Source organism: Nematolebias whitei, chromosome 11 (assembly GCF_014905685.2).
Source record: "Nematolebias whitei isolate Nwh7 chromosome 11, NemWhi1, whole genome shotgun sequence".
Lineage (NCBI taxonomy): Eukaryota > Metazoa > Chordata > Actinopteri > Cyprinodontiformes > Rivulidae > Nematolebias > Nematolebias whitei.
The window spans coordinates 20484460-20501482 of NC_056508.1; the positions used below are offsets into that span (position 1 = coordinate 20484460).

Below are 17023 nucleotides of genomic sequence, written 5' to 3' on the forward strand. Positions count from 1 at the left end.
TTGATATTTTGGTCAGCCACATTCATTTTACTTGCTCCCACAAGGCTTAAAGTAATGCACATTAAAGGTTCGTTACAATTTTTAAATAATTACCTTTAAAGTGCGGGAAACATTTTTGTTCAGAAGCGTTACCGTGTTAGCATGGCTACGTACTTTACGTAGGTGGCAGCGAAAAAGAGGGAAAAGGCCCAACTTCCGGTCAATAAATAAAAGAAAAACATGGGGCTTACTGATGCGTTTGCTTGTCAGTAGTATTTTGGTGTGAAAAGCTTGTTTAAAAGCTTGAACTTACATTAAATGCTTTAAATTGATCCAGAATAGACATATTTGAGCATAAACGTCAATTCTGTTCAATAAATTGTTTTAGTTAATATTTGTCGAGCATATATAAATAATCGTATATTTACTGTTAACGGTATTTCAGTGTTCTTCGTTTTCAACATTGCTAGTTTGATTTAATCTTTAGCATTACTGCCAAACAAATTATTGTTTAAAAAACTGAATACTGGCATAAACGAGATACAGATTTGACACAAATTTTAATAACGTTGAAGAGAAAATAATTGGTAGAGGAAATAATTTTGTATGTGTTTTTTGCTGACTAAAGTTGAAAGTGCAACGTAATATACGCAATATAAAAAACGCATTTCTCATCGTCTCGTGTTTGTGAATCACGGGATGCTTACGTGAGGTACGTGAAGGCATCACGGACCTGGGTTCTCCTTTTACGTCAGTGACGTTGGGCGGTTCATGAAGCGAGAGGGCGGGTCATCTGACTTTACCAGGCAGGGGTGGAGGAAAAAAAAAAGTGGGTGTTGCTCTGTACTGTTTGGGTTTATGCGATTCCTCTTCATGGTTGTTTTTAAACGCAGGAGCAGCGAGTGGTTCGGTGTGTTCGCGAACTCCAGCGGGCCGGGTCAGCCCCCAGCAGCGTCGGTACAGGCCGGCGGCAGCAGGGGAAGTTGCCTGTAGCTTCGACCCCTCCACTGACTTTGCGGCGCCAGCCCTCCTGCGGGAACCACACGCAAAGAAAGCCATGGGTTTCCGCAAGAAGAACAAGAGCCCGCCGGTGCTGAGCCATGAGTTTGTGATCCAGAACCACGCCGATATGGTTTCGTGTCTGGCCATGATCATCCTGCTCGGCCTGATGTTCGAGGTAACGCTGTTAGCCGCTGCTGCTAGCTGTGGTTAGCTCACATGTCTGCTTTCCTTCTCGTGTGTCTCTGATGGTCGGAGGAGATGGTTAGGAGGTTTACTGGCACAGTCAGCACCTCATCTCATTCACAGCCTCCCCCCTCCTGCCTCATCAGCAGGTGGATCAGGCTGCATATTTATTATGACATGGCCTCCCAGTTAGCTTGAACGTCCTAATAGCTCTGATTTAGGGAGAAAGTGAAGCTCGTGATCTCACAATAATCTGTGTAACAGGGGAGGTGAACTTCCTCACGTTCTGCTGGGACCCCCTCCAGGCACCTCCTGGAGATCTCTGTAGGAGGATCAGTGAGCTCAGGGTTTTGCTGAAAGGCTCACTTGTCACATGCCTGGACTGAATTGAAGGAGAGAGAAGACAGTTTGTATGTATGAAGGTTAATAATCTGATATATATTTTTTATTTTTTTTCCACCAGGTCACGGCAAAGTTTGCCATCATGTTCATCACAGTCCAGTACAACGTCACTCAAGTTCTCGGTGAGCTTAGACTGGCCGGTACTGTTCTGCTGTTCAGTCTTTATTCTCGTTTATTTGTTGTGTTTGTTTTTGGGGGGATTTCTTTTCACAGATGAGAAAAGTGAGCCAGTGAACCTTTACCAGTACGGCCCTAAAGACGTGGCGACGGTGTTCTTCTACCTGCTCATAGCCGTCATTCTTCACGCCTTGATTCAAGAATATATCCTTGATGTGAGTGCATGGGTGCTGAAGGCGTCATTTAGCTCACATTTTGACCATGTTTTAAAATATATATCTTCTCTTTGCCATCACCGTTTGTATGCATGCTTATTTTTACAACGGCTGACACCAACCTGTTCTTGCACGAAAAGCAGAATTTATTATTTCAAAGAGACCAAAGCATGACAGGCTTCAGTGCCACATGTGTATACTTCATAATCACGTTTCATTGCTTCATTGTTAATGATCAAATTCCAGTTGTTTCTTTGTGTAAAGTGACTGAGACGGTGCTCATGTTGTTTTGCTTTTGATGATCATTCCCACTGGGATATTAACACAAGATTTTTTTTTTAATACTAAAAATAGAAATGGTTCATTTTGAACAGAATGTAACTTGTTTTTTTGAAACATTGCTTTTTCTCAGGATCACAGTTTTCCATGTCTGACTGAGTCAGATCAGATGACCCTGCTATTTTTTCATTGCTACACAAAAGTGGCTTTAACTCAGCCAGTTTTATAGATATTGAGTCAAAATTGGGTTTGGTAGCAGCTGAGTGTCACTGTAAGTGACAGGTGTTTGCACAAGATCTATTTTTACAACTTTGTCTTAATTATAGGAGTCTGCTCTGTCTGTGTGGTAGTAAAGTATTTCCTAAGGATTTAATGAAACAGTGAGTTATCTGCAACTGATTAGGCCAGGGGTGCCAAATAAGTGGATCACGATCTGCAAAGGCATTATGGGTATTCTCAGTATGAAATCTGTCACTTGATTGACATTCAGGGCAGCCAGTCACAGCCCTCATTCTCTCAAACCAGATCTCAGAGTGGAGCTTTCCGGGGAAGATATTTATATTTATCCATATTTAATCCCCGCCCTCCGGTGAAATTCTCAGTGTGTGAAGTCGCACATGCGCACTACAGGTAGCTGCAGTCAAAAGTTTTTCTGCACTAACAACAGTTATAATAAATGTTTGCGCTACTCACTCTTTTTCAGCATGTAGGAGCAAAACTAATAAAATCCAGGGTTCAAAGAGACTTTAAGTGTATTCACCAGTTTGGTCTAACTGTCATGCAGATGCTGCACGTTCAATGAATGCAGCTGAGTCAGGGTTGCCAGATAAATCTTAAACGTCTTATTTACCCCCTCCTTTTCTGTGCACATATTCAACAAACACAACACGCACCTCATTTTAGAATATTTTTACTCACCACATGACAGTTTAGATCAAAATACTATAATTTTAAAGCCACAGTACAATAGTTCATAATTTCTTATCTGGCAACCCTACAGATAACAATGTTTTCATGTAAACCTGCTCATTTCTTGTATATTACAATAAACATTGAAAAAACACTAACGTTTCCAGAGGTTGTTCAGTGTAAACGGGGCCTTGTAGCAGGTAGATCACTTTGACTTGGTCATTTTAAAAGTAGCTCGCATGCTGAAAAACTGTGGGCACCCCTGGATTAGGATTTACCTCTGTAAAGGTTACAGCTTTACCTCTGGCCTCATCGTAAGATGGTTTGTTTTTTTTTAAGTCTGACATGAAAGTTGGCGATATGCATTCTTTCAATTAATGCAAGATGCTCTCAAAGTGGAAGTATGAGCCAACTTTTTTTTTTATTTGTTTTTTTATAAACACACAACTACAGAACACTACAAAATAGAAAGACACACAAACTCTCGTGAAATGTGTCATAACTACAGTTTACAAGCTGGGGGGGGTGGGGTTACAAAATGATGAAAATTGAGAAATGCATATATTAAAAAAAACACAATAAATGAAAAAAAGGAGCTAGACAATATGAGAAACTTAAAACAACAAGTTTTTAGAAGTATGAGCCAACTAACTTGTGGTGCACGTTCATCAGTCATTTCCTGAGTTGGTTTAATAAGTAAGCAAATATATATATATTTATATTTTAATTAAAAAAAATTATGGTAAGTGCCAGGAGGCATTGCATGAAATCAGGCCTTTCCAAAAGAAAAAACATTTGCACAAGATGATGCAGCTGAGGTCCTTTGTGATGCGAGTTTACTCATTTTGGTTCAAGTAGCATTTCCTGTTGACTGGTCTGCTGTGAGGCGATGCTAATTCTAACTTTGCAAAGTGAAATATAGTGGTTGCTGAATCCTTTATATTTGTTTCCCCACTAAGATATCACTTTATAATTCCATTCAATGGGTAAATATTTATATATATATATTTTATTTTTTTATTTTTAAGGCATTTACCACTAAGAGCAAATATTAGGAAGACATTTCATTTTTGTTGGCCCCTATATTTCTTTTTGCTTTGTGCATTTGTAGAATCTTTTCCTCAAAACTCAAGCTTCAAAACAATTCATGTAAAATATGGTGGGAGTGACTGACAGTCTTGACTATTTGTTATAAATATAAAATGACTTTTACTTTGAGTGTGCAGTATATTCTGTTCACCTGTAAGTATTTTCTAAATTTCAGAAAATCAACAGGAGGTTGCACCTGTCCAAAACCAAACACAGCAAGTTCAACGAGTCTGGACAGCTCGCTGCGTTCTACCTGTTCTCCTTCATCTGGGGCTGCAGCATCCTCACATCGGTACACGGCCCAGGAGACACAAACACACAGTCCCAGGCTGTCTGTAGCTTTGTCTCACACTGTGCTTTTTATTTCTGACAGGAGAACTTTGCTACAAATCCTACTTTCTTATGGGAGGGTTACCCACACGCTCACATGGTGTAAGTAAAGGTTTATGTAGAAAAGGCTCGTATTTTACAACTGTGACTGATTCCCCTGCAAAGTCTAAGCAAAACATTTACTTTTACACACGTTTCAAACGTTCCTTTAATTATGCCCAATAAAAACTGAGATTTCAGCTTAGTAGTGATTATATTTTACCAAAGTTAGCTTCATTTATTGGATCACCTGTAGGTTTTTTCTTGTTTCATCATCATTTCAGTATATTTTTCTGATTTTACTGCAACCAAACTCTCATTTTGGGTCTTTTTCCCCCTCTGCACACCCTGCTCTCTGTTTAGTTTCCAGGTCAAGTTTTTCTACATTTGCCAAATTGCCTATTGGCTCCACGCACTTCCTGAGTTGTACTTTCAAAAAGTTCGGAAGGTAAGGAGGATTTAAAAAAAGGGTGTCCATGTGAAGGGAAATAAAAAACATTGAAGCTTTTTATGTTTTCTAATTTTGCAAAGTTTTGATTTGCTTACCTATCTAAAGCGCATTGATTTAAAATGTATTAATTATTGATCTGCTTTTCAGCTGTATGAATGCTTTATATCTGAGGATGGTTATATGTTGGAGCCTAATTTAAATAGAAGATGTGATTTGAAATCTGAAAGCTGGTTTATTGTTTTTTTTTATGCTCTTTAAAAATCTCAACAGATTTAAAGTGTTGTATAGTAACATAGAACAGTTCTTTTTAACTTGGTGTTGCTGGAAAGTTTGAAATCTCCTAAAACAGGGCTATTCAACTGGCGGCTCATGGGCCACTTCTGGCCTGCGGAAGGACTCAATTTATTTTATTTTTTTTGGGTGGGTGGGAGTCTCAGGGTTTGGTTTTTGGGTTCTGTTTATTGCATTTATGATTTAATGCAATAAAACAAATGTAAAAGATAACGAACAGATCATTGTTAAACTTGGTTTATTTACATAATGACGTTAATCGCTGGATGTCCGGCACCCGAGCTGCTGGCTTTCAGACCCCCCCGAGCAGTTTTGTTGAATAGCCCTGTCCTAAAATTTATATTTCTCTTAAGAGTTTTTTTTTAAATGTCATTCTTAAAAGTCTCAGAATGAGGAGAACCCAACTGTCTGATTGAGACAACATGTCTGTTTGCTGTTAGAGGAGGTCATCCTGTCAAAGTTTCTTCAGTGTTTGCATCATCACACATTTGTTGAAACTCCTTTACGCTGAAAAATGTGTTCAAGACAAATTTAGGATAAATGATTTTGGCCACTGGTACCCATCTCAAATCGAACATGTACTGATTCAGAAGATCTCATATGAAACCAGGGTAACTTAACTAAAGATGGTCCGATTTAAATTTTGCGAAAGGATCTAAAGCAAGTGGTCCAAGTCGATAAACATCCCCAAATTTAGGTTGCTGGCACTTTGGGATGAGCTCATCCTCCTAAGTGATGTGCATGACCGACAAAACAGGATGCAAGTGTTTAATCACAGTCTATTTGAATGTTACATCATGTAGAAAGTAAAAGGTTTGTTAAATGAACGTGCATTTATCTCAGTGAACATCAAAGTTTTTAACCTCCGTTATATTAACTTTTATCAGCTTTTTAGGCCAATATAAAAGTTTGAAATTAGTCCAGAGACCGAGAACTTTCAATGGTTTTTAAACGCTGCTGTATAGATTTATAGCGAACCCTTTCATCAGTGGTTGTTGCTGATACTAACAAACTCTTTGTCTGTTTTGCAGGAAGACATCCCCCGCCAGCTTTATTACATTTGCCTTAACGTTGTCCACATCACTGGTGCCTATGTCCTAAAGTGAGTGTGTTCTTTTGTACTCTTAAGGGTAAAAATAAGGACTTTTTCAGTTCAAGGTGGTCACTTGGTCTTAAAAGCAAACAAAAACTCAGTAAATTTACAGATTTTCAGCTAAATTTTGATGTGGTAGTAGCTGAGAGTCAGCCACAGCACACAATTAAGTGCTTTGCATTGGGCAAGATCTTTACTTCAGTGTTTGCACTAACTGGTTTTGTTCACTTTTTACGTTCTGACTCCAAAGCTAATGTGGCGTAGCTTCTTTTAAAGTCAACTCTTTGCTGCTCATGACATTAAATTCATGCAGTCCTTTGACCTTAGAGCCCAACAGGTCTGATCTCAGGAATCACTGGCTCCCCTTCTTCTTCCCTTTAAAGACCATTGATCTAAGATGGTGTGTGACCTACAGGTGTGTTCTGTTGGTACAAGACGTTTTTACTACCTCAGCTAATCCCTTTTTTACTGTCCCTCTGTGTTCAGTCTCCACAGACTCGGCCTGGTGTTACTGGTCCCTCATTACCTGGTGGAGCTTCTGTTTCATGCGTCACGCCTCTTCTACTTTAGTGATGAGAACAAGCAAAAAGGGTATCACTTTTTTTTTTTTTTCCAATTTCTGACATAGTATTTATTTTTTAGCAAATGACATAGTGCTCTCAACAACTGCTTATTTTTGTTCTTTCCCAGTTTTACTCTGTGGGCACTTCTTTTTGTCATCGCTCGCCTCCTCACCCTCACACTGTCAGTTCTGACGTTTGGTTTTGGCCTGCCCCGGACAGAAAACCACGGCTTTTCCTTAGCTGATGGCAACTTCAATGTGCTTACCATAAGGTGGGGGTCTAGAAGTATACTTGCAGAGAAAAAAAAACAATTACCGTATTTTTCGCCCTATAAGTCGCAGTTTTTTGCATAATTTGCATGCCCTGCGACTTGTACACCCAAGCATCGTATTTATGGATATTTTCCCATATTTATAAACCAATTTTTGACGGAGATATGACCGTTTTCATTAATTCTGACTGAAAATATTGATCACTACTATTTTCAGCTGCTAGATGGCACTCAAGTTGTATAGCATGCTGTTTTATCATGTAATCGGTAAAAGTGGCTATTAATGATACAATCAGCTTGCTATACACTGAAATCGTCGTTTGTCTGGAGCAACCATCAAATCAGCTTCATTTCGCTGCACCGCCCCAGTGAAATGCAGCTAATTTGATCACTGAAGTGCATTTATTAAGGAAAAGTTCGACTGAGACACACCTTTACTATAATTTCAAGCAAACATATAATTGTTTTTAAGTGTTGTTAAATTCTTGTTAAAGTCCTCCTGTGCACGCTCCCGCAGCCGCCATTTGGCAGCCTATCGATTTTTGGCACAACACCGGCCCACATTTCTGGGTTGTCAGCGGTGACTCATAAATGATGCAACGTATATGACGAAGCGACTTATTTACTTTATTAGACATATTTGGACTGATGTGATTTACAGGGCGATGCGACGTGTACGGAGAAAAATACGGTAGGTACCACCCAGACTGGGTGGTGGAAATAAAATTAAACTGTTTGTGTTGAAAAGTTATTTAACTACATTGCAGTCGTTACAGCTCGTATTCTAGCTGATGTCGGTTAAGACCCAGTGTGAAAAGGCACTGGGGACTGTAAAAAAACTCCAGTACTTGTGTCACATGGCATAGATGTTACAGTCTGTGATCCTTGACATACAGCAGTTTTTCCTTGGTGTGTTCTGTCTTGAGCCTTCAGAACCATCACGTGTGGGTGTCCTCATGAACCCATTGGTTCCAACACCCATGTGGTGACATCTGTACACCCCACAAGTTGTACACTGCATCCTCATATCCTTAATCTTCATCATGTGCTGATAATATGGTTTAATGCATCCTTTGTGTCTGGTGACCTTCACTTACTGTTGTGACTGATTGTCAGATGCTCTAGCAACTGCCTGATAACACTTGTGCCACTTGTGCTCCCTGGTTCCTGTTCTAGATGTGCCAGCTCTTGGTAAATCAAATCATTTATGTGTACCAAATTTATATCTAGATCAAATAAGCCTTTCTTCTTTTGTCTCTCAATGTCTTATAATGATCAAAATGTGTAGATTTAAACAAACAAAGCCTTAGTAAACTGGATTTTCCCTCTCAGGATGACGTGCCTAGCAGCCATCTGTCTGACACAAGCCTGGATGATGTGGAAGTTCATCAATTTCCAGTTGAAAAAGTGGAGAGAACACAGCCAGAGCCAAGCAGCAAAGAAGAAGACAGTCAGCCCAAAGAGCAAACCGCCTAAAAGGGAAACAGCGAAGGGTGAGTTTGCAAACATGTTCTTTCCAACTCTCTGTAGTTGAGCTTATTCCTGCATCTGTATGCATGAACAGTGAATCCATAAAGTTTCAACAAACCTGTCTTTGTCAGGAGGCGCTGCCAATGGAGTTGTCAAGGCTGAAGAGAAGACGTCGCCACGGGCAAGAAAAGCCAAAGCTTCTTAAAGATGGAGGAGTTGTGGGAGGAAATGAGTAGAATAGTTCTGACAATGAGACGTCACGTCTTTACAACACATCAGATTTATTTCTGCTGCTCTCCTAAACAAACAAACAAAAATGTGCACACTAAGAAACCTTGCATCACTGTCCCTTTGGGCTTGAAGACCCTTTCTAAAAAAAAAAAGTACAGTGTTACTGTGAGCCGGAAGCGTTCATCATTCATTTGGGATCTGCTGCTGGTGGTGTGTTGGCAGGGCTGGTTTTGATGCTTTATTATGATGGGTTTAGTTTTTTTAAGTGTCCTTTTGTGTAAAACTGCGTTCACTCGTGTACTTTTAATCCACGTGGACTTGTCTCCCTTCACAGTACCTTATGAAGCCAGTTTCAACTTCAGGTGAACTTGTTGTAAATTAGCAGTAGATTAACTGCACTGTGGTTTTGATTTTGGGCCTTACTCTGCGTCCTGTTTTCAGGAGAGGATTTTAAGAAGTTAAATCTAGAAGAACATCCGTGCTGTTTAAGGTATTCGGCACAGCTGCAGCCTGAAATGTCAAAGTTTAAGTTTGAACTCCCAGATCTTTTCTGACATTATCTGACAGCATTGACCTTTAAAACCCAACGTGTTGCAGGATGGAGACATCATCTACGTTTTGGATCACTTCCCATCACGACTCTTGATAATTCGCTCGTGAGAGAAGCTCATCCAAGAGGAAGCTGTACTCTAACCTGTGACTCTACTGTTGTAAAATGGCATGGTGGAAAATCTGAGAAAACAGGGTTTTTTTTAGAAAGGATCACTGGTTTCTGGCTAAAGACTCGGAGGCTCTGTATAAACCTGGCACTGGTCTTGGGTGATTTGATTGCAAGTAGACAGCTCTGATGGAGTGCGTTCACACCTGGCCAGTACATTCATACCCAAATTTGTATTTGGGCTCAGATTACCCGCTCTGTATGCAGAACACACGGCTGAATCAGAGACGGCCAATGAGCAAGAAAACTGCGACAGCAGGTCGGCTGATTGTTTTATAGAAGTTAGCTTCAGACATCTGAGCTATGTTGTTGCTTTGACATTGACACGGTCCAGAGCCATTTGATGAGCTTAATTATGTAACAGATTTAATACAAGAGAAATCAAATACAGTGATTGGTGACTTGAACTGGTGAGCAGACAGCCCTCAGCTGTTTTACACATTCACTGAGCTGCGTTTAATTAGGTGAATATCATTTTTCATTCAACCTTTTTTTTTATATATACAGGTTAATCTCATTGAGTCACAAGGACTCGTTTTCAAGAGAGACCCGTTTTAAACCACAGGTAAGGTGCACACAACAATAAACAGCCATAAAATGCATATAAAGTTAAAAAGTAAATAAAAGTAGTGATGTAAAACAAAATAAAATCAAGCTACATTGTGAAACAAGGTGAAATACTAAAAACAGGAACATGTCTGTGTTGAGTTACTTGTTTAAAATCCTTTAGAGAGGTCGAAGTCCAGAGCTTCAGATCTTTTTGTAAGGTGTTCCAGAAGCAAAGAAATCACATTATAGCATACCTCAGCCATAATCCGCTTTATAATCAGAATAAACGTACAACACTGAAGACAAATTCTATAGACAGATATTTTTATTCAGGATTCTGACAAGCAGCTCTCAAGAAAATTTTAAAACCACGTATCTTCAGAATATTGCTAAGCCAGCAGCTTAGCACTTTTTTAAACCGGAGTCATCCAGGGAATAGCTCACGTCAGGTCAGATGGAGATCCAACGGCTTGGCTCGGGTCAGAACGTGTTCAGACTTCCAAGCGTATGCAAATCAAAGCGGGCCAAATCCCTTCTGTATTTGGTCTTGGTGAAAACGTTTTCCACTTGCACTGAGGCTGGTGATGTCTGCTTTTAGGCCTGTCGCGATAAACAATTAATTAATTAATCGCATGATAAGTGAAAATTATTGACCTCATTTTCATTTATCGTCTTCATTGTTTCTTCGTCTCTTTCTACTGAAGACACTGGATGACAAGAAGCTCAACTCTGGTGATCTTCACTGACCCCCGTCTCTTTCTCTTTTCTCTTTTAAAATCCGTTTTAACCGTCCAAAATTGTGTTTATGGATCGTTAAAAGCAGCCAAGTTGTGAAGCTAAACTATGAGCTAAGCTAACAGGCCAACCTCGAGGAAAAACACCTCCGTTGTTGTTTTTCTCTGCAAAGAGAAGCTGAGAACTTGTTTACTGGTTTTTTTTAATTAAATGCTTTGTGTGAAAAATGCTATGCTAAAGAGCTCAAACCACACAAAGCATCTGCCATTTTGAGAACCGAAGAGAGACGGCCCATGTCACGTCAAGAGGCCGCTCCCATTATTTTAGACACGCTGCTCGCTCCCTCACTATCCATCCTTTGGTTCAGTCTTATACTGCCACCCGGTGGTCGAAATAAGGTACTGCATGCAACACAAATTAACAAACATTTCTTAAATTTGACAATAATTAGTAATTTCAAACAATATTATCGTTTATCGCAATAATTTCTGAGACAATCACCCAGCAAGATTTGTTATCGTGACAGGCCTAGCTGCATTTAGCACTATTTTAATGCTACCCAGTCGTTCAGAACGGATGTTAACGCGAGATCTTAGCCTAGTTCCTACGTGTGTTTGTGTTTGCCTCTCACACACACCAACACACACACAAGCATTCAGTGGCCTTTTTACAACTGCTGCAAGAGTTTTTGTTTATTTATTTTGTCATAAGCTACAGAGAGTTCTTATTTTATGTGCTTTGGAAAGCAGCAAACAAGGCGGTACATAGCAACAGCATTTAGTTCGTCCAAACAATCCAATCTTTTCTCAAGTGTCCTTATAACATCATCCTTCCTGTTTCTCTTTGCATTTTATTATTATTATTGTTTTGGTATCGGGACAAGCTGTTCACCGCTCACACTATAACTTACGACCCATAATTCAATGGGAGGTGTGTTTGTGAGGGACTGTGTTAGGTGTGCCTGTGCATCTCTGTGTGTTCAGTATTGTTCAGCTGGCTGCTCGTAAATTAACTTGGAATGATGATGTTGATGTTGCTCGTCTCGTTTGAAGAAAACAAACCGCCTGTGTGCAGAGCATGGAAAATGGCAATCTGTCCGTTGGTTGCAACTTTACGGTTTTGAACATGTTTTTGTTGTTCTTCTTCACAGTTTCCAACACGCTTCTGTGCGTAAAACACTAAAATTGTGGATAGTTGTGTGTTCTATAGTTTAATATACTTCTGTGTTTTCTGTCTTGTGTGCTCTATCCTGTGCAGCAGAGACTATTTTCATGCCAAATATGGCACTTTTTTCTTTTAAAAAAAACCTCCCTGCTTTACGTTTCCAGTGAACCTGACATTGCTCCAATATTGAGCACACATTAAACTGTTAGACGTACTTTCTCCAATGATGGACAAAGTTTCTAGTTACTAAACCACTGTGCATGAGACACCCGGGACTGAGAAGACTGTGCTGTCTGTAGGAGAGTGGGGTCTTAGTTTAGAGTAGGGAGGGAAATAGAGACAGTCTTTTTTTATTTCTCTTTTCTTAGCAGGCCTTTGTGATTTTAGCTGGGCTTGTGTTTGAGTAAGCATTGTCAGAGGAGGAAAGGAAGAGCAGAGGAGTCACGTACCAGCCTCTTATTGAACCGTCTCAGACCTAAATAATTAAAAAAGACAAAACCATACACTGTACTAAAACGTGTCAGATTTTTAAGCTATTTTTATATGAAAATGCTCTAATTGACTGTTGTTTAGTATATACGCGTGAATATTTGTTTTGCATCCATGTTCTGAATTTGGATTTTTTTTTTTTTTAAATATATATATATAAAAGAATGAAGCTTGCTTGAACTATTAACATGTAAACTGTGGTATGAGTGTAAATTTTCCTCATGATTTCTGTGTTTTTATGGCCTTATTATTGCAGCGAAGTGAACTCATTTGTGGAATAGTGCTCGGTTACGCTGCAGATGTACGTTGCAGCTTTCACAGCTACGTAATGACGCTGTAAGTTTTTTCAAAAACTGACAGAAGGAGATTTGTGTTTCCTCCTTTTAGGTTTTAAAATGGTAGAAGTGAAGGATGCTGCACGAACAGTGGTTCACCCAATGAGACACAACAGCCTATGTAATCCCACAGGAATCCTGCCCCCCCCCCCCAAATCGTTTTTGCACTGTATGCAGCATAACTCTGCTCACACTTTCTGCACTGATTCTGTTCAATGAATTTCAAGTTGGAGCTGCTCAGTTAGAACGCTGTGCATTCTTCTTCCCAGTGCTTAAACTAAAAGAAAAGAAGAGACGGCAGTGATTAAAAATTACTTTAAAAAATGCATAAAGAGACATTTTTATTCTTTTATTTCAGGGTAGTTTGTCTGATTTGTTTTTATTTTGCAGCTTCATTGTAAATTCTTGATTTTTGCTCTTTTAAAACTTGTCACCACTGATGATATATAAATATATTTATGCAAATTCTTGCAAGTTTTAATGATTTTTTTCATCACTTTTTCAGTTTCTTGTTTTACAGTAAATAAAACTTGTTTTCTTTACTCAAAACATCTTTTTTAAATTTACTGTGTAAAGGCGCTTTCTGTGGTAAGGTTCTCCAAATGGTAGACCACGTCTGAATTCAGACCAAATGAAGTCTTATATGAGCCCAGATCAGGTGTTAAATTTCAGTAAAATAATTTAAATGCATTCATGTATTTATCAGGGTTAAGTTCTCTGCCCTCGTCCGTGACGGTCTTGTTCCAGTAATCCTGTTCTCCTCAGAATATCCTGGTTCCTGAAGTTTGAGCTCATTATCTAACCAAGGTTGTTCAGAGGATGCCAGCACCAGGGTTTGAACTCTGAACTTTGATTTTTCTCATACCAAGATCATGAGACGCAACAACTTCACTGCCTTGTCAGCTGGCTCATGCAGTATGTGCACAGATGCATCTGAGACGATCCAGCTCGTAACGGCAGGATCCAAGGCAGGCAAAGTGTACATAAAACACCATAACCTAGTGAGTACTCAGTGGCCTGAGTATGGACTGAATGGAAGGGCTCAGATACTGTGGGATTTCCAGATCCAGACCAACAAACTGGTGCTGGCTAACCATACCTGGTGGTGGTTAACAAGCTACGTAAGAAGGCAGTGGTAATAACGAGCATTTCCAAGTGACTAACATTTAGGCAGCACGGCAGCTCAGTGGTTAGCACTGTTGCCTCACAGCAAAAAGGTCCTGGGTTCAATCCCCGGTTGAACCTGGATTCTTAGTGTGGAGTTTGCATGTTCTTCTCATGCTTGCGTGGGTTTTCTCCGGGTACTCCGGTTTCCTCCCTCAGACCAAAAACATGCATGTTAGGCTGCCTTCAGGCCCAGGCCTCGCAAAAGAGATCTGTGATCTCAATGGGATTTGCCTGGTTAATAAATAACATCAGGAGGAAGGATCATGGGAAGCTCAAAAAATACCAAGGACTGCAAGGAAATGTAGAAGTTGACTCAAAGTGGCAGTGGTTTTTCAGTCGTTCAACTTTTATTTATACAGGCTAGTCTCATTGGGCCACGAGGACTCGTTTACAAGAGAGACCTGTTGCAGACAGAACATCTGGTCACAGCTAACCAAAAAATAGCTTTGCTAATGCTAAATTAATAAACAAGTTAAAAAATAGTGGAGGCCAACACTAAACCGCTAGGACAGCTGTCTCAGTCTGCGTCACACATCTTCGCCCCTGTCGACCAATGATGTCACGTGTGCACGTAGTAAGCCAATAGCGTGCCAAACGGACTCTTCAAAACATGCCTGTAACAGACAGAAACAAGCTTGTGAATTTTGTTAGCGGACTTAAAGTTGGCGAAACCTAATTTTGTGGAAAGTAATTCCGCTAATGGTTTCCAAAGTTATCGGAAACACTAATCTGCTAAATGAAAAATTAGTTTAGCTGTTCGTTGATTAGTGGAACTGTGTCCACCACTGCCCGGTGGTCAATAGAGCACTCAGTGCTGTGACCCCTACACTGGAAGAATGGCCCTAACAGATCCCAGGAACAACCTCAAAGATCTCTGTCTATAAGCTCGGTCCTGTGCAGAACCCTCAAGCTCATATAGGTCTCTGGTAGAGAACTCAAGCTTGAAATGAAGAGGAACCACCTATGTTTTCCGGTATTAACAGTAATTCAGCTTTTTAAGCCTTGATGGTAATTTCCATGTCTGCCTTGTGATTTCCCTCTGCTTTGCTCAGCAGAGAAGCTGCCAGCTCTCTGAAGAGGTGAGAGGGAAAACAACAGTATGAATGTCAGTAAAAAATAACTGAAATTTATATATCTTAGACTTTCCATTATATTTTATTTTATTTGCTTCTTCCTTTCGGGTCACGGGGGTCACTGGTGCCCAGGTCCAGCTATCACTGTGCAAGAGGCGGGGTACACCCTGGACAGGTCTCCAGTCCATCACAGGGACACACAGAGACAAACAACCATTCACTCTCTCACTCTAGAGACAATTTAGAGTTACCAATCAGACTAACGTGCATGTTTTTGGTCTGTGGGAGGAAACCGGCGTACTTGGAGAAAACGCATGCATGCACGGAGAGAACACCCAGAATGGCCCCTGGCCGGGATTCGATCCGGCAGCTTCTCGCTGAGAGGCGGCAGCTCTACCAACTGTGCCACCGTGCCACCTATTTTAGACTTTGCTTAAGAAATTTTTGTTTAGGGGAATTTCACTTGATTTTTATTTATTACCCAGGCTAATCCCATTAAGACCACAGATCTTTTTTACATGAGACTGGGTGTGAAAACGGCCCAACATGCCCGTTTTTGAACTGTGGGAGGAAACCAGAGTACCTGGAGAAAACCTATGCAAATGTGAGGAGAACATGCAAACTTCACACAGAAAGAGCCCAGGACCAAACTGTGGATTGAACCAGGGACCGTCTTGCTGTGAGGCAACGCTGCTAACCACTAAGCCATCGCGCTGCATAAACTGAGTTAAACAGTTTTAATTGAAGACCACTAATCTATAGAAAACATGCTGCAGTTTAAATTGTAATAGCTACAGAAAATGATTAACTTTTGAAATAAGTCAATGCAGAAATTACATTGTACTTCAGTCTTTTCATGTAATTTATTTAAAAAAAGAGAATTATTTTATTGTATTTTTATATAATTTTATATTTATGTAAAAAAATGTGTTTTTCTTAAAGACGGTTTAGTTTATCGGTCTAGTTTATGGTCATTTGCCACCAGGGAGCACCACTGAGCTGAGCCTGAGAAACGGAGGCAATCAGGGCAAAGCCACTATTAGACCTGCAAAAATAAATCACTACTAGGTGGGAGAAAGACTGAAGCAATGTATATTATTATAATAATAATAATAATAATAAAAATTATTATTATTATTAATAATGTAATTTAAACCAAATCTTGTGGGCAAAAAATGGATCAAATAAACCCAAGAAATCCTTGATCCTTGCTCCATTCTGACTTATTTTAGGCAGAACATCTACTCCTCCCTTCTATTTGAAGACCTGGATTTTGTAAATATGGCATCGATGAATGGTGAACAATAATCACGGCGCAGCGAAGAGACAACTGCAATTCGCAGCCCATGTATTGTGCTGTTTCAGACTAATGGCTTTTCTTCAGCCAGGCAGACAGCTTGATAGATCAGCAGGAAACATGGAGGCAGGCTGGAGCTCGGCAGGGTGAGCACAAGGACAGGAGTTCACCAACATGCTCTCCATCACCCTCCTATACACTCACTGATGGCTGGATCCTAAATCCAAGCACACATGACCGGAAGCTTCCCGGGGGGGCAGGGGTCCTCAAATCCAAAAATCTGGAAAAGTTATTCAGAACGAGTAAGGCAAGAGGGTGGGAATCCATTTTTATTTTTTATTTTTTTGTTTTTCCCCCCTTATCCAATGAGTATAAATGTCTGGCTGAATCGTCAGTATTATGTGTAATTTCCATATAAATTAGCCTCATTAAAATGGGAGTACTTTCTTGTTTAACGAAGCTCATTTGGTATTCTGTATTTAATAAGACATGTAATCCCAGACTTGCAGACTAATAGCAAGCAATTAGCAGGACAGTGTGTGTGTGTGTGTGTGTGTGTGTGTGTGTGTGTGTGTGTGTGTG

The 17023-nt window shown here is 40.0% G+C and overlaps 1 protein-coding gene across 1 annotated transcript; it reads left to right on the forward strand.

Annotated features, from left to right (window-relative positions):
• The first annotated feature begins 951 nt into the window (after window positions 1-951).
• zgc:113278 (Translocating chain-associated membrane protein 1-like 1-like) lies at window positions 952-9327 on the forward strand. Its single transcript, XM_037683986.1, has 11 exons — window positions 952-1156; window positions 1628-1688; window positions 1780-1898; window positions 4351-4467; window positions 4549-4607; window positions 4908-4992; window positions 6318-6388; window positions 6866-6970; window positions 7070-7213; window positions 8546-8706; window positions 8815-9327. Exons 1-11 carry the CDS (start codon window positions 1037-1039, stop codon window positions 8886-8888), a joined length of 1116 nt encoding a protein of 371 aa, XP_037539914.1. The 5' UTR covers window positions 952-1036; the 3' UTR covers window positions 8889-9327.
• The last annotated feature ends 7696 nt before the right edge of the window (window positions 9328-17023 follow it).